General features: G+C 51.4%; 9 protein-coding genes; 5 read left to right on the forward strand and 4 right to left on the reverse strand.

Annotated features, from left to right (window-relative positions):
- Window positions 1–53: 53 nt before the first annotated feature.
- GSBLH_T00007176001 (uncharacterized protein) lies at window positions 54–3,187 on the reverse strand (the record flags this gene model as incomplete). The annotated part of the gene is made up of 5 exons (XM_013043034.1): window positions 54–312; window positions 343–1,160; window positions 1,193–1,867; window positions 1,903–2,065; window positions 2,097–3,187. The coding sequence occupies 5 exons, from the start codon at window positions 3,185–3,187 to the stop codon at window positions 54–56; spliced, it is 3,006 nt and encodes a 1,001-aa protein (XP_012898488.1).
- Window positions 3,188–3,987: 800 nt separating this feature from the next.
- Window positions 3,988–5,509, forward strand: GSBLH_T00004183001 (uncharacterized protein). XM_013043035.1 has 2 exons: window positions 3,988–4,205; window positions 4,240–5,509. The coding sequence occupies exons 1-2, from the start codon at window positions 4,043–4,045 to the stop codon at window positions 5,505–5,507; spliced, it is 1,431 nt and encodes a 476-aa protein (XP_012898489.1). The 5' UTR covers window positions 3,988–4,042; the 3' UTR covers window positions 5,508–5,509.
- Window positions 5,510–5,618: 109 nt separating this feature from the next.
- Window positions 5,619–7,838, reverse strand: GSBLH_T00006774001 (uncharacterized protein; the record flags this gene model as incomplete). Its single annotated transcript, XM_013043036.1, is given in 8 exon segments — window positions 5,619–5,637; window positions 5,655–5,860; window positions 5,892–6,173; window positions 6,204–6,344; window positions 6,381–7,443; window positions 7,474–7,641; window positions 7,671–7,759; window positions 7,794–7,838. The coding sequence occupies 8 exon segments, from the start codon at window positions 7,836–7,838 to the stop codon at window positions 5,619–5,621; spliced, it is 2,013 nt and encodes a 670-aa protein (XP_012898490.1).
- A 121-nt stretch (window positions 7,839–7,959) lies between these two features.
- On the forward strand, window positions 7,960–9,068 carry GSBLH_T00004184001 (uncharacterized protein). XM_013043037.1 has 7 exons: window positions 7,960–8,005; window positions 8,039–8,063; window positions 8,095–8,179; window positions 8,212–8,253; window positions 8,286–8,365; window positions 8,396–8,900; window positions 8,933–9,068. Exons 1-7 carry the CDS (start codon window positions 7,970–7,972, stop codon window positions 9,024–9,026), a joined length of 867 nt encoding a protein of 288 aa, XP_012898491.1. The 5' UTR covers window positions 7,960–7,969; the 3' UTR covers window positions 9,027–9,068.
- Window positions 9,069–9,185: 117 nt separating this feature from the next.
- Window positions 9,186–10,697, reverse strand: GSBLH_T00004185001 (uncharacterized protein; the record flags this gene model as incomplete). XM_013043038.1 has 6 exons in its annotated part: window positions 9,186–9,561; window positions 9,591–10,146; window positions 10,178–10,259; window positions 10,295–10,468; window positions 10,498–10,575; window positions 10,607–10,697. The coding sequence occupies 6 exons, from the start codon at window positions 10,695–10,697 to the stop codon at window positions 9,340–9,342; spliced, it is 1,203 nt and encodes a 400-aa protein (XP_012898492.1). The 3' UTR covers window positions 9,186–9,339.
- Window positions 10,698–10,851: 154 nt separating this feature from the next.
- Window positions 10,852–11,710, forward strand: GSBLH_T00006775001 (uncharacterized protein; the record flags this gene model as incomplete). The annotated part of the gene is made up of 8 exons (XM_013043039.1): window positions 10,852–10,872; window positions 10,903–10,947; window positions 10,977–11,078; window positions 11,109–11,275; window positions 11,309–11,420; window positions 11,441–11,509; window positions 11,540–11,660; window positions 11,697–11,710. 8 exons carry the CDS (start codon window positions 10,852–10,854, stop codon window positions 11,708–11,710), a joined length of 651 nt encoding a protein of 216 aa, XP_012898493.1.
- A 168-nt stretch (window positions 11,711–11,878) lies between these two features.
- Window positions 11,879–14,949, forward strand: GSBLH_T00004186001 (uncharacterized protein). XM_013043040.1 has 14 exons: window positions 11,879–11,983; window positions 12,017–12,095; window positions 12,126–12,261; window positions 12,292–12,476; window positions 12,510–12,754; window positions 12,790–13,511; window positions 13,541–13,661; window positions 13,693–13,765; window positions 13,796–13,924; window positions 13,955–14,216; window positions 14,248–14,307; window positions 14,341–14,400; window positions 14,430–14,602; window positions 14,637–14,949. The coding sequence occupies exons 1-14, from the start codon at window positions 11,952–11,954 to the stop codon at window positions 14,937–14,939; spliced, it is 2,580 nt and encodes an 859-aa protein (XP_012898494.1). The 5' UTR covers window positions 11,879–11,951; the 3' UTR covers window positions 14,940–14,949.
- A 2,073-nt stretch (window positions 14,950–17,022) lies between these two features.
- GSBLH_T00004187001 (uncharacterized protein) lies at window positions 17,023–18,839 on the forward strand (the record flags this gene model as incomplete). XM_013043041.1 has 5 exons in its annotated part: window positions 17,023–17,084; window positions 17,116–17,846; window positions 17,876–18,080; window positions 18,109–18,416; window positions 18,447–18,839. Exons 1-5 carry the CDS (start codon window positions 17,039–17,041, stop codon window positions 18,837–18,839), a joined length of 1,683 nt encoding a protein of 560 aa, XP_012898495.1. The 5' UTR covers window positions 17,023–17,038.
- Window positions 18,840–19,230: 391 nt separating this feature from the next.
- GSBLH_T00004188001 (uncharacterized protein) lies at window positions 19,231–20,196 on the reverse strand. XM_013043042.1 has 5 exons: window positions 20,154–20,196; window positions 20,084–20,120; window positions 19,640–20,047; window positions 19,313–19,608; window positions 19,231–19,278 (listed from the first exon to the last, which is right to left on the reverse strand). Exons 1-5 carry the CDS (start codon window positions 20,185–20,187, stop codon window positions 19,238–19,240), a joined length of 816 nt encoding a protein of 271 aa, XP_012898496.1. The 5' UTR covers window positions 20,188–20,196; the 3' UTR covers window positions 19,231–19,237.
- Between the last annotated feature and the right edge of the window lie 207 nt (window positions 20,197–20,403).

The following is a 20,403-nucleotide window of genomic DNA, read 5'->3' on the forward strand; positions in this document are numbered from 1 at the left end:
TTCCAGACGAGAGATGTACTCGTCTGGTGTTGTCATAAAGACGAGGTTATCGGTCATACAAGAAGTATGCAACAAATAAAATAAAATATATCAAAAGATACGAAGTCCGGGTCTTCGTAAGCTTGTTCGGGCTCTTTTACAGCAGGTTCCTCTTCCTCCATGAGCAAATTAGGCTTTTCCTCCTTCACCAGCTTCACCTTCAACGAAATAACGCCGGGATCCGCCTTTTTCTTCTGCTCCTTCTCGTTTTTGACGCCGATTTCAGGATTCAACTCCTTCAACACGACCTTTTTGGCTACCTTCATAATATATCTACATTTCAACTCGTATCCGCACCACTACAGAGCAGGAGTATCATACACGCGCATTTCGTCATCATTCAGCATCATCATGTGTGTGGAATAGCCCAGCACGCTGGATCGCTTCTCGATCTTCGGCTGGTATTTGTTGAGAACGTCTTTCAGACGCCTCATCCGATCATCGAACACATACGACTTCATTTGGTTCGTGAAAACGTTCACAAACACCTTCTTCGCCTTGTCGTGAAGCAGCGCGCGATCCTTCAATCCGGCTTGCCGGCAGATTTTTTCGCGTTGAATCAGCACTTGAATCACCTGATACAGCAGATCCCAGAAATTATCGATCCCTTCTCGCTGCGGATTCTGCTCCAGCTTCGTTAGCATCGGCAGCACCGTTCCCGGATCGAGCAAACTCGCGCTCATGCTTTGATCGCCGCTGGTGATCACTTCGGTCGAAACATCGATAGGCTTCGCGATATTGATCAACTCGCTGAGCGTGGATGCAGTGAGCGTGTCGTAATAGCTCCGCACTTTGTGCTTGAAGGAGTTGAAGATGTTCTCCACCGTTTCGTCTTTGAAAAACAGAGAGCGGATCAGCTTCTGGTTCCGATCCAAAAACTCGGAAGTATCGTCTCCCGACACGCGGTACAGAATCCAAAGATCATAGAACAGATTCCGCATATGCTCCACCGCCTGCGTGACCGTCTCTTTGCTATATTCCCCCGTGTAGCACTTGATCACATTATCGAACATGTGCTGCATGTCCTCCCAAACCAGCTTGCTCGAACTGTACTCTTCGTACTTCACGCTTCGGCAGATGTCGTTGATGAAATACAGCCGATCCACCTTCTTCAGCCATTCCTACACATCGCTCCTTTGCTCAAAAAAGCTACGAATGTCGGCGTGCTTGGATCGCGAATGAACACATGGAAGAACGACGACTTCTCGCCCTCCTTGCAGAACTTATCCAGAGCGCCCTGGCATTGCTTTCGGATGTCGTCCGGCATCCGCGTTGTATCGTTCTTGAAGATCTTCAGCCCGCTTTCTTCCAGCTCGGGATCTCCGGTTTCCACAGGTCTTCCGAGCTCCTGAGCGACGATTCGATTGAACTGTCTCTTCAAGAACACAGCCTCGGCGTGCACAAACTGCGACCCTCTTCCATCCTGATGGAATCGCATCGCGTCATCGAACACCGTGTTCATCAGCTTCACCCAGTCGTCGAACGTTCCTCGGCACCGCAGCGTGTCGGTGAACCCCATCGGCCGGTTGGAATACGCGCTGAACTCCGGATAGTACTCGGTCGGATTGTCTTTGAAATCGAAGTACGCCGGATAGCCGTCCAGACGGATCTTCTTCAGACTCTCAATCACGTGCAGAAAGTCGGCTTTCTTCGCATCGGGAGGCAGTGTGGGAGCCAACAGATTCAGTTCGTTATAGAGCAGCTTGCAGGGGTCGCGATACCAGTGAATGGGCGTGACTTCCTTCGCGCAGTGGTACGTGAGACAGTTGTCGAACATCAGACGCATCGAAGCCAGAAACGTTGTTCGATCGTACGTGTCCAGCTGGCTCTACCCACGATTACACTCCTCTCCGATGGCTCTACCATAATCATTCCCCACGTTATGGGACGACGAATCATCTTTTCATAATCGCTCTGACGCAGCAACTGCTCCAGACTGGTATCGAAAATGGTCCAGCACCAATGCGGGAACGTTTTCTCCTTCAGTTTGTTCAGACAGTTGGAAGCGCGCTCGTACCAATTCTGACTATGCATGACGTTCTCCCAACGCAACCCACCTTCCCGATGTGTGACCTATCAAATCGTCCATGTCGGGCTTGCGAGTCTGAATTCGAGTCTGCGGAATGGGAGGTGGAATCTTCATCACCACCTTCTCGCAGTATTCTGGATGAAGGGAGAGCAAAGCCGGGTTTGTTTCGGCTCGCTTTCTCTCCAGCGATGCGGCTCTCCTCATCTCCTTCTCTTTGCGAATTGTTTGGAACGCCTTTCGCACAGAGTCTTGCAGTCCGTTATCCACGTCCTTCATAAATGTACTCACCTGCCGCTTCAGTAATTGAGCCGCATCGATATACACTCTTCCCTCGTTCGGCTTGAACTGCTTCCAATACGTGATGCAATTATCGAACAATCGGCAGAAATCGTTCAACAGACAATTCTTGTCTTGGATTTGAATCAAGGACGTGTAATAGTCCATGCTGAACATGCGGTCCAAGATGTGTCTCAGATTGATTATGTTCTTCACATACAATTTGTAGTCCTCCAAATATCCATTGTCCACCGCGAAGTTCCGGATCAGCTGGTAATCTCCGTTCCGAACATTGTACACTCGCTCGATGATCTCTGTGTACACTCGCTCCAAACTCAGCAGATCGTCCAGCTTCTCGCTGCTCTGATTCACATCCTTGCTGTTTAAAATACGCAGCAGGTCGCGATGCAGCTCGTACGCCTGCTTTCGATTGTCGGTTTGGGCGGGCGTGAGCAGCATGTTGTAATACACACAGTTGCCGATCAGCAGAAGCATGTCCTTTTTAAACTTGCTGACGGAGCGGTACTCATTTTCCTGCAGCTTCAACTGAATGTCTCGCAGGCAGATGGGTGATTGGATGATCATGTAGTAGTCTTCGTACTCCCGAGGCACCGGGTCGACGAATAAATTGTATTTGGGCTCCTTTATCAACAAGTCGAGGTGACGCTGAAGCGCTTCCTTCAACGACTGCTCCGAACTGCTGATCGATCGGATCTTGATCGAAGAAGACACTTTCGGAGGTCGCTCGGAACTTGACTTGCTTTGGATGGATGGTTTCACGTGGACTGTGGGATGCGAGTCGGACGAAGATTTACTCTTCACAGCTGGCTTGTGATCGTCCATTTCCGATCCTCGGTGCTTCCTTGACTCTGAAACGGAAGGCACGCTATAGTCGTCGTCTTTATCGTCGCTGTCTTCATTATCGCTGTGAATAATCGCACGGTGAGGAACCGGCTTCTTGGGGCCTGAGGACTTTTCAACCCCAGAAGTCGTGATCCTCTTTGCAGACGGTTCCGCAGAGGTTGAACTCGTGCTTTGCACTCGCTTCGGGTTGGGTCGTGATGACTGATGCGAAGAACTCTGCCAAACAGTTTTGATTCCTGAATACCAATTGGAGCGAATGCTGCACTTTGCCATACTGCGTAAAAAGGGTCTGTATTTCTCTTTCTCAATTTCACGTTCCAATAACTCTCCCAGAAAGGTTACTTCGGTTATTGCTTCCATATTATCCGGATTCATAGACACAAACTGCAGGACAGTTTGAATCCATTTCCTGAGATCAAATAGGCATGCAGAACAAGAAGGCTGCGACGATAATGTTGCCTGAAACATCAGTTGAATAACAAACCAGCTTACCTTCAAGAGTCCAGGAGATGGAACATAAAGAACGTGCCCATTGATAGGAAAGTAACTCCTAGACAAATCGACGTTGGGAACCGCTTTGCACATCGCTTCGAACCATTCGATCAGCTCTAGGCACGCTTTGCTACTGTCCTTGCTCATTTAAAAAATGCTAAGAATTCCTTGTGATTTTGGAATTCCATTTTTATTGTTCGGAGATACTCAATCATTGTCTCATTTTTTTGTTGAGATATTTGGAATGTTGTCGGAGTGAGTGTTCCTGTAATTTGTGTAACCGATAGATATAGTCAGAAACTCTTAGAAGCGCTTCCCGAACCTAAAACCGTTTGGAAGTACATGTTGGCAATTGCGCAGATCCCCCGAGGATCAAACAAGAAGGGAGAGTGCGTGAATAACAAGCGCATTACTGCGTTCTTGAAGCAGGCTGCGGAAGATTTGGGTTGTGAAACCTATGTCGATAGTGGAGAAAATCTGATTATCCGCAAGAAGGCCACTCCTGGTAATGGGAAGTTCGCTCTTTCTAACCCTTCTAGGTTTTGAAGACAAGCCCGTTGTGTGTCTTCAGGGCCATATGGATATGGTGTGCCAGAAGAGAGATGACGTGGTGATCGACTTTTTGAAGGATCCCATTCTCCCTCGCATTGATGGAGAGTACTTGAAGGCCACGGGTACTTCTCTCGGCGGAGACGATGGAATCGGCGTCGCCACCTGTTTTGCTATCTTGGAGAACTCCGAGCTGCAGCACGGACCCCTGGAGGTGCTCATTACTCGCGATGAGGAAATCGGACTGATTGGAGCTGCGAACTTGGAGCCCGGCATTCTGAAGGCCAAGTACATGATCAACGTGGACTCGGAGGAGCAGAACGCGGTGTGCATTGGCTGCGCTGGTTCGTTCACTCTGGAAATGACGATGCCGACGACGCGTGTTGCAGCGGAAGGCATGGTGCTGCGCGAGATCGTTCTCAACAACTTCATCGGAGGCCACTCGGGATGCGATATCCATCTGGGTCGCGCGCATCCTCTGGTGACGCTGGGCCGTTTGCTCATGAGCGCCGATGACTGCGGAAGCCGGATTGTGTCGATCGAGTGCGGAACGGTCCGCAACGCGATTCCTCGCAAGTGCGTCGCCGTGATGGCGGTGCCCGCAGAGAAGGCGGAGGCGTTCGAGAAGGCGATCCTGACCGAGTTCGGACACTTCAAGCATGAATATGCGCTGATCGAGAAGGAGCCGACCTGCGAAGTGAGAGAAGTGAAGGACAGCAAGCAGCTGCCGTGCGATGCGGAGACTTCGCGCCGCTTCCTCAACTTCATTAACGTGTATCCGTTCGGAGTGCAGCGGTACTCGCCCGAATCGCACGACATTATCGAGACGTCGGTGAACTGCGGCATCGTGCAGATGGTGGAGAACGACGACTTCATGTTCACGTCGTCGGTGCGCTCTTCGTCCATGTCGCAGATGGACATGATGTACAACAAGATCAAGTCGATTTGCGAGATGTGCAAGGTCAGCATGTCCGAGAAGATGGGTGCCTATCCCGGATGGGAGCCCAATCTCTCCTCGCGTCTCACCAAGAGCATGATCAGCGCCTACGAAGAGGTCACTGGCAAGACTCCGCGTGTGTACGCCATCCATGCTGGCTTGGAGTGCGGACTGTTCCTCCAGAAGTACCCCGACCTCGACTGCACCTCGGTGGGTCCGGAGCTCAACTTCCCCCATTCCCCCGACGAACGGCTGCTGATTTCGAGCGTGGCGCCGCTCTACCAGACGCTGTGCACCTGCCTCAAGAAGCTGTATGAGTGAGTGGATTGTTTGTGAAACACACAAGGCAAAAGGTCTTGGCTTGACTGGCTCGCACTCGTGCGATCCATCCCTTCGGTTTGTAGTTGTCCATACAGGTTAGGTAATAATACATTAGGGCTGATTTCCCCAGCTACTCATCACTCCCACACCCCGCTGCCTACGTTATGTATACAGCTAAACATGACTTCCTCTTCCTTCTGTCTCCCCAGCAGCAGCGTGCCGCGCTGCTTCTTCTCGTCCTCCAGCTGCGCCAGCAATCCCTGCCTCGCCTCCTCGATCTGCTTGAGCTGGAACAGCATCGCCTTCATCTTCGCCACCAGCTTGGATCGCTTCTCCTCCAACTCGTTGCACTTCTACAGCTCGCTCCTCGCCCCTGCTACCGACCTCTTCCTTCATCGTGATGTTCTTCACGAGCTCCTGGTTGTCCTCCTGCAGCTCCCCGATTTTCTTCAGACACATCTCTCTCTCCTCGTCCGCGCGGCGATACTCTTCGCGCAGCCTCGCGATCTCGTCGTCCTTCACCGACACTTTCAGCGCCAGCAGCTGATGCTGCTCCGCCGACACCTGCTCGCCCGTCGCTCCGGTACTGACCACTCTCCCTTCCTGCAGCTCCAGCACCTCCTTCTTCAACTGCACGATCGTTTCGTTCAGCGATTCCACCTTCTTCTACACCTCACTCCCTTTTCGATCCCTCACATTCAGCACGATGCTGCGCTCGTTCGCCAGCAGCAGCTCGTTCGCCTGCTCCAAATACTCCGGCGAGTTGCGAACGTTCACGATCGCCGGGATGGGCTCCGCGACCGCCTTTCCTCTCGGCGAGGGCGACTCGACCAGCAGCTGATCCAGCGCCACGGTCGAGTTCGAATGCGATACAGGCGACATCGCTTCGCTCGAGGGACCCGACACCAACAGCTGTAGCGAGTCGTTTCGCTGCTGCAGCAACGCCAGATCGTTCGAGAGCTCTTTCTCGCGGTTCTGCAGCGACTCCACTCTCTCCTCCAGCTCGCTGCACCGCTGCTGGTAGCGCAGCACGTCGCTTTGCAGCCGCTTGTTCTCTTCCAGATACGTCGTCAGGCGATTCTCAAGCTCCGCCTTCCCGCGCAGCTCCGCCTCCAGCGAAACCAGCTTCGTCTGGTACTCCCCCACATCCAAGTGTCCGTTCTGCAGCTCCTGCAGCTGCTTTTTGTAGGTCTGGCATAATTGCTCCGTTTTCTGGAGTTGCAGATTTTGCTCCGAAAGCACCGAAACCTGCGTCTGCAGCTTCTGGATCTCCCGCGCCGCGTCGTTCTTCGTGTCCTGCACCGTCTTCTCTAATTGGGACACTTTCGATCGCAGCTGTCCCGCCTCTTCCTCCGCTCGCTCCAATTCCTGCTGAAACAGCGACGTCTGCGCGGCGGAGAGCGGCCCCGAAGTCTCCACCGGCGTCGACAACTCTTCGATCTTCTTCTGCATCTGCAGATTGGTCGTTTGGTGGGTCTGCAGCTGGCTGTGGAGCGAGTCGATCTCCTGCAACGCATCGTCGCGCTGCTTGGTGAGCGCGCTCAACGTCTTCTCGAAATCCTCCTTCTCGACGCGATACTGAATCACCAGCTCTTGGAGACGGTGATACTCCTTCTCCATTTCGGAGTCTTGGCGTTGCAGCGGCGCCGTCGACGGCGTTGGATCGCTCCAGTCGCTCCAATCCTCTTCCAAGGGACCATTTCCCTCCTCGGCCAGAAGATCGTCGAACTCGCGCAGAGGCAGGTCCTCGATGTCGTCCTCCGAAATTCCTTCCGGTTTCATGGTCGCTAGGACTTCCTGGATCAGCTCCATCAACACATCTTGGATCTGCTTGTCCAGAGAGGTGATTCGCTTGGCTATTTCGCTGCTGTTGGGTCCTTGCATTGCGAGGCCGAGTGTGATTTTCAACAGGTACACGATTTCATTCTTGTTGTGACTACGGGTAATCGTTCCTCATACGGGTTACTCCACGATAATGCTGTCGCTGTCTAGAACTTGCTCACCAGACGCAGTGGCTTCTTCATCCACAATGTCACTTTTTAAATATTCTTGAATCGCTTGGAAAATGGAACGAGACTCTTCCAGAGTCACAGACTGGAAATCCTTGACTTCGGGGCCTTCAAAAGAAGAATCACTACACTGATGAAGGATGTCAAGGACTACATTTGCTTAATAAGATACAGAAAGATTATTCCATCACAGAGATCATCAAAAGAACGAGTTTCCTTAGGAACGTTTGGAAAAGTGTTAATCTGTGCATAAGAGTGATAGTTCGAATTCAATTACCCAACAAATGAGCGCTTCCTCTATCTGCTGAGGCGACAGATCCATTTTGATACTCATTTGACGAGTTAACTCGAGAACAAGAAATCGCCCCTAATTTTGGAAACGCAAGAATCGAAATCAAGGGAAGGTATAACCGCGGTATCATCAGATCATCATATAATCTATTGTTTGTTGTAATGCGAACTTATTCCATTCTTCTTTTTGCAATATTGGTACGTAACAGTTGTGTAAGAGCTAATGAGTAGGCTTCGATCGCTTTATCTGTGGATTGTATGCTAATAGGACATCTCTCAAGATTTAGGCTACAAAAGAATTGACAGATCTAAAGCCGAAAGAAATAAATACGTTGTAACATATGATCTTACAGGTTTGGTCTACTCAACCCAGTACCTTGCATTTGTGAAATTATTGACACTAGATATGTTGTCTTGGATAAAGATCCTGTTGCAAGAAATTATAGGTACCTCCTGGTGGTAAAAGCCTAACATTTAGTTACTGGTTCAACATCTGCAGACCTGTGGCGGAGCCTCCCGTATACGGAAACACCGTGTCTCAGTGCAAGAACAACACTGGTTTGAGCCTTATGGGAAGGTAATCGCTAGACGGTACCCTCTATCCTGCCTATCAGATCCTCAGCGGTGGTACGTGCTATCACCTTGGAGGTGGTGTGACCGACCAGTATATGGGATTCGAGCCCATTGACTATGATGATCCTTCCACGGGAGTTACTCTGGTGTACAAGGGAGGCGACAATTACTACTGCGGCGACAAGGAGCGAAGCTTCCGCATTTCGTTCTACTGCATGAACAACCCGACCAACCTCCCGAAGGACAGCGATATCGTGGAGTTCCCTGCCTGCACCTACAATCTCCGCCTGGAGTCCATGTTCGGCTGCCCCGTCAGCTGCGGAGAGTCGAATCGCGTTCTCTGCTCTGGACGTGGCGTGTGCGGATACGATCGTGACCAGCGCACTGCTCGTTGCTTCTGCAATGATGGCTACCACGGAACGGCGTGTGAGAAGCAGGGAGGCGAAGAGGTGGCATTGAGCTCGACCTCGATGATTCTGCTCTGTGTTTCCGGATTTTTGTTGATTGTGGAGATTGGAGTGTAGGAGAAATGGGGCAGAGGCTGAGATCTAGGCTGATTATGTGGCAGAAGGTGAAGGGATTGCGCTTGGACCCTGCCGCGTACGCCAATCTGAACGCTGAGAACATGGGCATGTACGCGATCTAAGGTGGACGTTGACGAGCGATTGTTGCGTTATTCTTCTGCTATGACTTGTTTGTTCAACTATAACGAACCAACGAACGAACGAACGAACAACCGCCTTGTTTAAATTGGTGTAATTTGATGGTATCGAATCATTTGGTCAATCAATCATGGAATCACTCATTCATTTCATTTATTATTAAATCACTGAGTCACTGAGTCACTGAGTCACTGAATCATTGAATCATTGTGTCATTGATTCATTGTATCATTGATTCATTGATTCATTGATTCAATGATTCATTGACTCAATCATCTGCAATTGCTGCAATTGGGACTATTGCTCTCTGCGGCGATTCAGAATGTCCAGAGCGAAATTGGCGAACTCCTTAGGGCTACACGCCATCTTCAGGAACGGGTGGTTCAGCATCTGGTTCGCGGTGCCTCTTTCCACGGGATTCAACTCCAAGCAGCGCTTCAAAAAGTCGAGGAACTGCGGAGACCAGCGCAGCGGGTCTTTCACCGTGGGCGGCGGGCTTGTGTGGATCAGCAGCAGCGCCTACATCGCGACTCCCTCGCTCCCCCTACTCGAAGCGGCGGCTCTCGATAGTACGGCGGCTCTCCGTCGGCCATTTCCAAGCAGGTAATGCCCAGCGACCAGATATCCACGCTCCCGTTGTACTCCGCGCCGCGGATCAGCTCCGGCGCCATCCAGAACGGCGTGCCGACGACCGACTTCCGACGGTCCTGCTCCTTGGTGAGCCCGATGGCGAAGCCGAAATCGCCGAGCTTGATTTCGCCCTTCGAGTTGATCAGCACGTTGTCGGATTTGATGTCGCGGTGCAGCTTGTTGTTGCGATGCAGGTACGACAGCGCCTGCAGGATGTTCAGGCACACGTACGCGATGTATTTCTCCTTGAAGTCGATGTCCTGGCCGAGAATCTCCGTCAAGCAGCCCGCGTCCATCAGCTCCATCGCGATCCAGAGCTGGTTATTCCACAGAAAACAATCGCGAAGACCCACCAAATTGGGATGGTTGCACAGACGCTGCATCGCCAGCTCGTTCTTCAGGTTCTGCAGGTCCGACGCGGGGGAAACTTTCAACGCCACGCGCTCGCCCGTCTCGGTGCTCGTTCCTTTATAGCTACCTCTCATGCATGAGCCATCTCTCATACACCACGCCTGAAGCTCCTTCACCGATTCGCTGATTTATTCCGTGGTAGAATTCGAAAGGATCCTCTCTGCGAATGAAAGAGGCTAGAAAGGTTAGGGCAATTGACAAACACGCTTACCTTTGTCCAATTCGCGGTCCCACTCCTCTGCGTTAGGGAGAGGCATCGGCCTGTACGGATCATTTAGTAAGGTTAAGCAATCTGCAATTGCATCTTTATTCTTAATCGCCATGTCTTGAGTGATGTTATTTGCCTTCAGATAAGGAATCCATTCTTCTGGAAGCCCCGTCCAACCTATCATGAATAGGATTATGAAAGGAAACCCAATTCACTGTCTGGGTCAAGCGCAACGTGGTGCATGGCTTGGAAATTTCTAGGATTTGATACTTCTAGAGGGACCCCTACATAATGAGCACCAATAATCTTGCTAACATTTTTTCGGTTTTCTTCTAAACATCATCCAGCCAGACGATTTTTGAGTAGCCTTCTTGTCAGAAGTATCCGCTCCCTCGCGCGCACTCATTACTACACGATATTAGACAAAAAGACTCGTTGGAGAGTTGACGACGATTCATATCTACATCAAAAATGCATAATACGTACCTTTCCAATAATTATTGCCCATTGTCTTTGCCATTACCAATCGCGGTTATTTTTAATCAATTTGTTATAGAAAAATGAAGGCGGAAATTATATCGGTAGCTACTCTATCGGCTGTAAATGGGTAGAGATGGATCATGGACAAACTCGTTCCTTTCGGAATTGATGATGACGTACAACTGAGGGGTTTTATTAAACATAGATGGTCGGAGAGTATCTGGGAACTGTACTCGAGGACGACAGCTATGACTTGGACTATAAATTGGACTTTGTGCAGTCCTATATTCAGGACTTGTCAGAACAAGTAGCTTTTGGGTGGTCGAACGATCGGTAGAATATTAAACCTTTTCTAGACGATCTCCGGGAGTTTTTGTCTGAAGAGAGTGATTCGAAAGCTGTTTCGGAGACGGTAATTGAAAAAACGCACACACCTACACTCCGAGAACGAATTAATAAGGAGCGAGAAGAGGCCAAGAGTCACGAAACGGAGAGAAAGGCGATGTGAGACCGTGTGCTGCATTGTTTAAATCGCAGAGACATTAAGCAAATGAAGCAGAGAGAACAGCTGTTGAATACTTATGGCTTTGATGTGGTGGAGACAGATCAAGATGGGAACCTGATCTATCGAGAAAAGAAGGTGATTCCGGTTCTTGGTATCGATTGTAGGAGGAAAGCGAGCCGCTAGAAGGAATCAACCAAAATGCACTGCGAGTGAAGATGGCAGAGAAAATGAAGGTGGGAATCTCTTATCTCCTTAAGTTGCAGAGAGAAGAAATGAAAGCCGCTCACGATAGTGAGGTGAAGAGGAACAAGGAATTAGAAGCCAAGCGTAAAGCCGATAAGGAAAAGCGCAAAACCCAAAAGCAAGAGCGGAGAGGCCGCGGAGGTAATTTTATGTGACACAAGTTTATTGTTTGTTTAGAGACCAGATGGTGAAAAGAGATCGATGTCATTGCATGCGGATCACGGCAGAATCCGCAGAAGAGGCTTATTTATCGATTCAACAGGGCGTATATTCTGTCGAGGAATCCATTTCTCAGATATATTAAAGCATTTGCGAAATATGTTCAAGTAAAAGTTACTCACTTGGCCTAAGGAATATAGGAAGGGATCTGGCATTCAAAAGAAATTGGCCGAGGCCTTGCAGGATGTGAATTGGGGAGCTTCCAGCACTACAATGAATGAAATTGCAGAGGCTTCCTTTTACGAGTAAGATTTTCATTGTTGTGCGTGAGCCAATAGAGATGACTTTAAAGAAATCTTTGCAACGATCTGGAAGAATCTCGATTCGTCTCAGAAGAACTGGAGAGTGATGTTCAAGGTGGGATCGTAATGTGGAGTTGATCATCAGGCGATTTCCCTGCTTGAGTATCTCCTGAAGAACGGAGTGGCCACCTGTGTGGACGAAACCCGCGACCAGATTTTCTATTTGCGCAGTCTGGAGCAGTTCAGCGTGATGGACCAGGGCAAGGAGCGTGGCCAAGGCGGTTCGCTTTGTTTTTCTCTTTCCACTCTAGTGCGTGACAAGGTCCAAGTGATTCTGTCGTGGATCCAGGACGACCAGACGATGCAGATCGAGCGCCAGAAGGCTCGTCGTCTGAAGAAGAAGTTCTCTGCGACCAAGTCGGTGGGCAGCTCGCCCGTTCCTCCCGCCTCGCAGCCCTCCGTGTTCAGCCAGACCGCCTCCAAGGCGGGCACCGCCGTCAAGGGCTTCTTCAACAACCTCGGCTCCAAGCCCACGACCCCCACGACGCCCACCGGTCCCAGCTACAAGGTCCAGGGCGGCGAGCTGGGCGGCATTCCCGTGTCGGGACAGGTCATGGCGCCCTCCTCCACCGCGAACTCCGCGGCCAGCAAGCTGAAGAGCGGCATCGCGTCCTTCGGCCACAAGGTCGGCGGCGCCGTCTCCAGCGCGGCCGCCACCGTCTCCGCCGCCGCCGCGCAGACCGTGGCCGCTGCGAAGTCCCCGAGCACTCCCGCGTAGGCTTCGTCGCCGCGGCGAAACTAACGCGCAGGGAGCGTCGCTTGACCCCGCTGCGGAACTTCCGCGACCTCCCCGATGACGACGAGCCCGTGACGCCGGAGCCCGAGCCGGAGCCCGAGCCCGCCCCTGCGCCCGCCAAGGCCGCGCCCGCGAAGCCGAAGGCGACGCGCGTGACGAAGGAGGCGAAGGCGCTGTTCAACTTCGGCGACGCCACGCCCAGCTTCGAGGAGACCGCCGAGCCCGAGCCTCAGGCTCAGCCCGCTGCCGCCTCCACCGACTTCTTCGCCCCCGCCGCTCCCGCTCTGGCCCAGTCCTCCGCCGCGGCCGACCTCTTCGCGCCCCAGCCCGCGCAGGCGAAGCAGCAGCCCGCCGCGCAGCCTCAGCCCGCGGCGGCGAAGAAGCCCGCGGACGACTTCGACTTCTTCACGGACATCCCGAGCGCCCCCGCGCAGCCCCAGCAGACCGATGCTTTCGGAGGATTGCTGGATTTCAGCATGCCCGCGCAGCCCCAGCAGCAGCCCCAGCAGCAGGCGATGGGCTATGGACAGCAGATGTACCAGCAACAACCCATGCAAGGACAGCAGATGTACCAGCAACAGCAACAGCAGCAGCCGATGCAGAATCAGCAGATGTATCAGCAGCAAATGTACCAGCAGCAGATGTATCAGCAGAGACTGTATCAGCAGCAAATGTATCAGCAGCAGATGTATAGACAGCAGCAGCAGCAACAACAACAACAACAGAGAGGCTATGGTCAGGGCTTCTAAACATTGCATAATGAGTTGTTTGTTTGAACCAATCAGCTTGGGTTCCCCGTTTCCACTGTACTTTAACCACAAACCACAATAAAGTGATGAGAGGTATTCTTTGCATTGCCTTGATCCTAGCAGTTGCTTCTTGCGAGTCCGAAACTGGAAAACATTTTTATCTCTAGGGTACACAACTACATCAACATTCCCAGACAGATCAAGATTGTCGCCACTTCCTACTATAATGCAGGATATCAGGTACGATTCCAGATTTTGTTCGAAAGATAGTTGGGAGAACAGACCGCCGATCTTATTCGCTACCATATCGAAGCGGACGACAACATGCAGAAGAAGCTGATTCCGTTCTATCATACCCCCGAGGGAAAGAAGTGGTTCGATCACTTTTACGAAATCAATGTATTTCCGCGTGTTCCAATCGCATCCTAGCTGCACACCTTCCCCGACTACATGGACGAATTGCGCGGATTGGCCGATGGCTCCAAGATGGATTTCTACGTGCTGTTCCTGAACATGCTTCAGGAGGAATTCAGCTACGTGGTTCCCAGCCACCTCTCCTACACGCCCGCGACGCACTGTTCCGATTACATCATGAAGACGGAAGACAACGCGTACATCGTGCACAACGAGGACGGCTCGGGCATGATGGACTTCAACCACACGGTCCTCGTCTCAGAAGAGGTCTACCACCGTACCTCCCTCCTCCCTTCTGTCATGTCCAGACGGCCGCTTGGTTTCGCGCTACACCGCGTTCACCTACGCCGCGCAGATCCCCACTGCCGGTAGGACGCTCCGCTTCCCTCTTTTTTCTCTAGCCTACGGATGGAACGCGCACCTCGCCTTCACCATGAATTACCTCATCACCAAAACCACCGGTTTCCACGGTTCCACGTTTCCACTGTAGACCTGGACGGCGTGGGCCGCGTGTTCGTGGGCCGATCGCTTCTGGACGCCGAGTCGCTCGCGGATGCATCGGCGCGTCTGACGCGGTACTCGCTGGCCGCGGGACACAACCACCAGTTGCTGGATCTGCAGACAGGACGATTGCTCGATTTGGAGGTCGCGCCGTTCTGGCAGGTAGGACGCATCGCATGCGCATCATCTTCATTAGTATGGAGTGTTCGTGAGCACTCCGGGAAGACCGCACTGGCACGCAAACTCGTATAATGTGGTGAATGCGGATGATGTGGGCCTGCCGAACTCGATTGCGCGCGATGAACGGGCGGCGGAGATGAAGGTCCCGACGACGCTGGATGAGATGATTGAGGTGCTGGGAGACACGAAACATCCCGAGTGGCCGATCTATAATGATACGACGCTGAATACGATCGTGATTAATTGGAAGGAGCGCACGGTGACGATTTATATTGGAAATCCGAAGGAGAAGAACGTGCTTATGACGATTCCTATTTAGGGAGTTGAATGGCGTGTTTGTTGCACACACAAAATGTCTGAAGAAAAGGAGAAGTTCATCCAGTCGGTCGTGGAAAGGGTGAAGAACGAGTACAGCGAGAGTAGGGGAGAGCACGGGCGATGGCTGAGGATGTAGCGAAACAGGTCGTTTTGTTCCAAGGAGTCCTGAATTATCTTAAAGACCTCTCGGTGGACAGAGTCCAGCAGGGAGTGATCAGAGATATTCAAGATTCACTAAAAACGGTGGTTTCTCTGACTGTGCCGGTTCTTGAGTAACCTCATGCATAGAAGCTCGGTAATATAGATTTAAACAAAATGATTATTCAATTTTGGGAGCTCATCACAAAGCTGCGTCCTATGTGTATGATTTCAAAACTGTGTGAAACAAAGACATCGGAGAAGTCATCTCCAGTCTGCTTTCATTGAGCGAGAAGGAGGACGAAATCAAGGAGTTCGTTTTTAGTGCCTTCTCCAATCTCTACATCTTCGTTCTTTTGCAAGTCAATCGTTCTCTCCGTGACAGCTCCAACGAAGAGAGAATGTGGAAGCAAGCGGAGCGTCTGCAATCCGAGCTTCTCTCCGTACCCATTTCCCTTTTTTTCTTCTTATTTTTGTTTAGTACTTCGATAAGGGCGGCCGTCTCTCTGTGATCTGCCTCCACTTCGTGCATCTCTGCTGCCATTACTTCACGCATCGCGATCACGGCGTTTTCTATGAGGGAAACGCGGGAATCACCGAGCAGTCGATTCGCTTCTCCCTCAACGATATCTCCGAGCGCAACAGCAAGCTCCTCGACGAGAAGAAACTCCGTGACCGCGGTTATGTACCCCTTTCTCGTGCGTTTCATCCAGAAATGCGTGGAAATGCTGATCCAGGCGCTGTGCTCCAAGGCCTCCATTTTCTCCTTCCGGCACAAAATAATCGCGGTGAACGGGCTGTTCTCACTGATGACGCACCGCAAGGACTTCATCCCGGTGCTGCTCCCCGTGGTTTTGCAATACGAAGTGGGCCGTCGCCTTCCTCTTGTTTCTTCTTTAGATCTCCAACAACGCCATCCGCTTCGTGATTCTCTCCAACATGCTCCGTCTCCTCAAGCTCCCTTCCGTTCCTCTCTTTTTCTCTCCCTTTCACCGCTAGTTCATCGCCTACGAGCCCCAGATTCTCCAGTTTCTCCGCGCCAACGAGGTACGCCAGGACGCCATCGACCGCTGCCGCGACCAGCGCAAGCACATCGCCGCGCACTTCGAGCGCCAGCAAGTCCAATGTCTCCGCTTCTCCTTCCCTTCTCCGCAGATCGTCCTCTCCCTCTGGACCCTCCCTTCGCGTTCTCCATGAGCACATGGCGCGACACGCTCTACGAGAAGGAGGTCCAGGCCGTCGACGCCCTGCTCAAGACCGAGCTGCTCCGCACGCTCCGCGCCCCGGCCATGGACTTGTAGGCGTCCGCCGAGCCGGTGAAGCGCAGATCGATGGTCCCGCTATCGCGGTTGGAGCGGCTGCCCGTCGCCATGCTCGCCACGCTGGTCATGCAGAACCTCTTCAACCAGCCGCGCGTTGGCTTCAGGACTCGCTGGATGACCGCTAGATGGACGCAGCGTCGCTCAAACGGCACAGAGAGTCCGTCGATCTGCAGAAACGCGTCAAGGCCATGCGCACTTCCCTCACCGAAACCGACCTCCTCGATGAATCCGTGCGATCCCAACTCCTTCGATCCGCTCTTACACGCATCCTCGCGTTCACCTCCCAGACGCAGATCGAAAGTCGTGCGCCAATCATTTCGCTCGATTCCATTGTGTCGTTAATCGCGGTGATGGATCGAAACCAAGGCATGGCTTCGCCTTCCCGCTCATTTTTAGTCTTCGAGATCATTCGAAAGGTGTTTCACCCCTCCGAGGAAATCGCCAATCCCGCGGGAGAAACCATCGCCGAGGAACATCCCTTCGGAATGGTTTGTCGCGAAGCGGGCTCCAACATTTCGCTCGCTTTGGCGTTTCTCCGACGAGTATTTCCAGAAAAAGGCCCTTTTTGTAGTTATATATTCGGGACAAAATCTACCAAAAACGCTGCGCACAATTGGGACATGAGCCCCAATCCCTCTACATGGAGGTCTCCGACCACTTCATCCTCTCCTATCTCGACTCTCTCTGTTTCCCCGTTTCCCCTTTTTAACGGAGTAGACCGTCGTGTGGAAGAGACGGAGGATCTTTCCTGCGCGTCGGACCTGGTGAGTCTACTAACGCAGTGTCCCCGCGTTCCCGACGAAGTCTTCGTGTACATGATCACGAGCTTCTCGCAGACGGCCAAGCAGCTGCTCGACGACTTCTCCGTGAAGGTGCTGGTCGATCTGATGAAGCTGCCCTCGCTGGTTCCTCGCTCCTTAGCCGCTATGCTGGGTCTTTCCAAGTCCTACCAGAACCCTACCAACAACAACAACAACAACAACACGAATAATCCAAACAATAACAATAGTACTAACACAACCAATAGCTCGAATGGCGGCTCTTCCACGGCGTCGAACGCGTGGATCCAAGCGATGATCGGTCTGCTTCGCGGCTCTCCGGCCATCCAGCACTATCTCGAGGCCTTTCTTCTTCAAGACGATCCCCACTCCCATCTTGCCCGCACTCTCCAGCAGTTCGCAGCCTTCCACGACGGCGTCTTCGTCCTCCCGCCCATCGCCGAGGACGCCGTCGTGCAGCGCGCCGGCCAATTCACGCTCGTCACGCCCGAAACCGCCATGCAGCGCGCCCGCAACAACCGGCAGAGGCCCATTCTCGAGCAGCTCCCGCAGCTCTCGCGCGTGCTGCCTCTGTTAGCGCTAACAGCCGTGCAGATCCAAGCGCTCCCGCGCCTTCTGGAGTCGCTGGGCTCGCTGGAGAGCATGGCGATCGACGCGAAAACCCAGCTCGTAGCTCGCTCTGCGCGCGTGTTCTCTAGATCCAGAACCAATTGGCGAAGTATTTGCCGCACATCGAAAGCATCGTCGTGGCGCGCGCGGAGACGGAGCTGGACGACAGCGACGAGCTGCTGACGTACAACACGGAGGACCCAAACTACGCCAAATACGCGCAGATGATGCAGATGCTCGCGAACGCCGCCGACAAAAGCCGCGAACTCGTTCTCCCGATCCTCAAATCCTGCTGTTCGCTTTGGGTTCGCGTGCGATGTAGTCCAAATCTATCGAATTCCAAAGAACGACACGTTCTATTCCGCGGTTACCGCGATGTACCACGCCACCAACGATCTTCGCTTCCTCTTCGCTCTGTTTAATTGGATGACGCCGGACCAAGCGCGCGCAACGCTTCGCCAACTCCCCTCGATCCCGATGCAGTTCATCCCGGCTCTCTTCGATCAGCTCGGCGTGCATCCGTTCCCTCTGGAGCGCAGCGAAGTGATCGCGTGTTTGTGCGAGGGAGAAGGGAAGGAGACGAACGAGTGTCTGAAGATATGCGTGCAGAACCAGTATTTCTTGGACGATGTGGGCGAAGAGAAGAGAAATAAGCGATAGGACGTGTTCAGCGCGATTTTGCAGAGCTGTGAGGAGAGAGAAGTGTCGCAGACCGTGCTGATTCTGGCGATTCTGATGGTGGATAATCGGAGAAAGGCGGTGAGGAAGCTGTGCAGCACGCTGGGATCGTGTCTGAATAAGGAGACGAAGGAGATGTCCGATTTGAATATCGATTTGCTGGCGACTTTGGTGAATATGTGCGATAAGAATTCGGGAGAATTGCTCTATTTGCTGCCTCCAAAGACGCTGGGTACCGTGCTGGGTAAGACAAAACGAGGAAAGGAGTGGCTACAACGGTATATTGAAGATGAAAATATGCCAATTCCTGATCATGTTATTCCCTTGTTATGGTGTGTTTGTTTTGATATACAAAGGGATCGAAGAGGAGAGTGACTGAAACAGGGAATGAGAAGGGGCGAAAGGGAATTCAGAGTGGAATATCGAATTGTTAGTATAGAGGATCGATGGGGTAATCGTCAAGATGCATTTGTTATATTTCGATTATAACTTTAATCGTTTGCAAAGCATTCGTTGCTGTAGTTATTATTATTATTTTATTATAATTCAAAGAGAACGAGGGAGTCGATTCATAGTAAATGGAATTAATAATCAGCAACAACTAATGGTTATTAATGTTGCTATCGTAAAGCATGCTATTGAATCCACGCTACACTCTTCTTTTATCTACGTTGATTCTTGATAACAAATCCTCTCCAGTTCCCTCTTCTGATCCTACTAACGCAGCACACATCACAACATCCATTATTATTCAAACAAACAAACCCATCTCTTTAATCTCTCTCCACCATCGTCACCTTCTCCGAAATCACCGCTACAACTCACCTTCCTCCTCTTCCTCTTCCTACTGGTAATTCCTGGCGGCAGGTTCAGCGTCGCAGGACGAGCATACTGTCTGCGGAAGTCCTCCACTTTGTTCTGTCTTCGGTACTCGTACAGGAAATCGCTCGTTCCATTCTTTCGAATGATTCGAACGTTCGGACATCCTCCCGAACCAAGATCGTTGAAAATACCTGCGTTGATCGCGTCCGCTGCCAGCTCGATGGCCTCGTTTTCTTCCATATCCGGACGGTATCGATGCTCCAAAACCGACATGGCAGCGTAGGAGCCCGATCCCAATGTATCGTACGGAAGAGAATCAACGCTATATTCAATCCAGACTGTGAAATTAAAACCTTCCATTTGGCCAGATTCCATATAAATGGCTTCCATCTATGTCACATCCACCCAAGATCAGCGCGGCAGAGATATAACCCTGGTATTGGAACAGACGGTCCGCAAACAGCTGCATGGCGGAGCAGACACGGCTTTGTTTGCCAGTTTGAAGACGCATTAAAGCAAGTTGGTGACTTACAAGATCTGTAATTTCGTCTGCATCCGCAGCAGTTCCAGCTCCACAACAGTATATATTCGGAGCAATATAATGCACTTTCAGACACTCCTTGTCAACAATCAGAGAGTCCGTCGTGGCTCTTTGATCTGCAGCGATAATCACTCCATCCTTGTAAATTAAACCAACAATCGTGGTTCCAGTCTTCTTAAAAGCAGGAGTTACCTTAAACTTATCTTCCAGGACTTTATTTCTAAAATATCAGACCACCGCACAACCAAAGTCCAACCTGTCGCAATTATTAAACACAAATCCTTGAGGATAGACTATTGAGGTTAGAATTTCCTATTACGACCTACATTCCTTTTCAACAGATGGCAATTCTGTGTTCATACTAAAAACAGTCGAATTAATCCCAAGAGGTTCTTTGATTGAAAAAGAAGAATGGAAAAAATCTGACTGATATTTGGAATTAGCTAAGTTGACCGATTAAGCAACATTATGTACAGTACAGCATGTGCTGACAACACCAAGTTGCACAGCTAGTTCATTTCGTTTTCATTACTTTGTTAGTTTTTTCTAAGTTTGTGCAATTATCGGATTTCTAGG

The sequence above is a fragment of the Blastocystis hominis genome (assembly GCF_000151665.1).
Source record: "Blastocystis hominis, Singapore isolate B (sub-type 7) whole genome shotgun sequence assembly, scaffold_6".
Classification (NCBI taxonomy): domain Eukaryota; class Bigyra; order Opalinata; family Blastocystidae; genus Blastocystis; species Blastocystis hominis.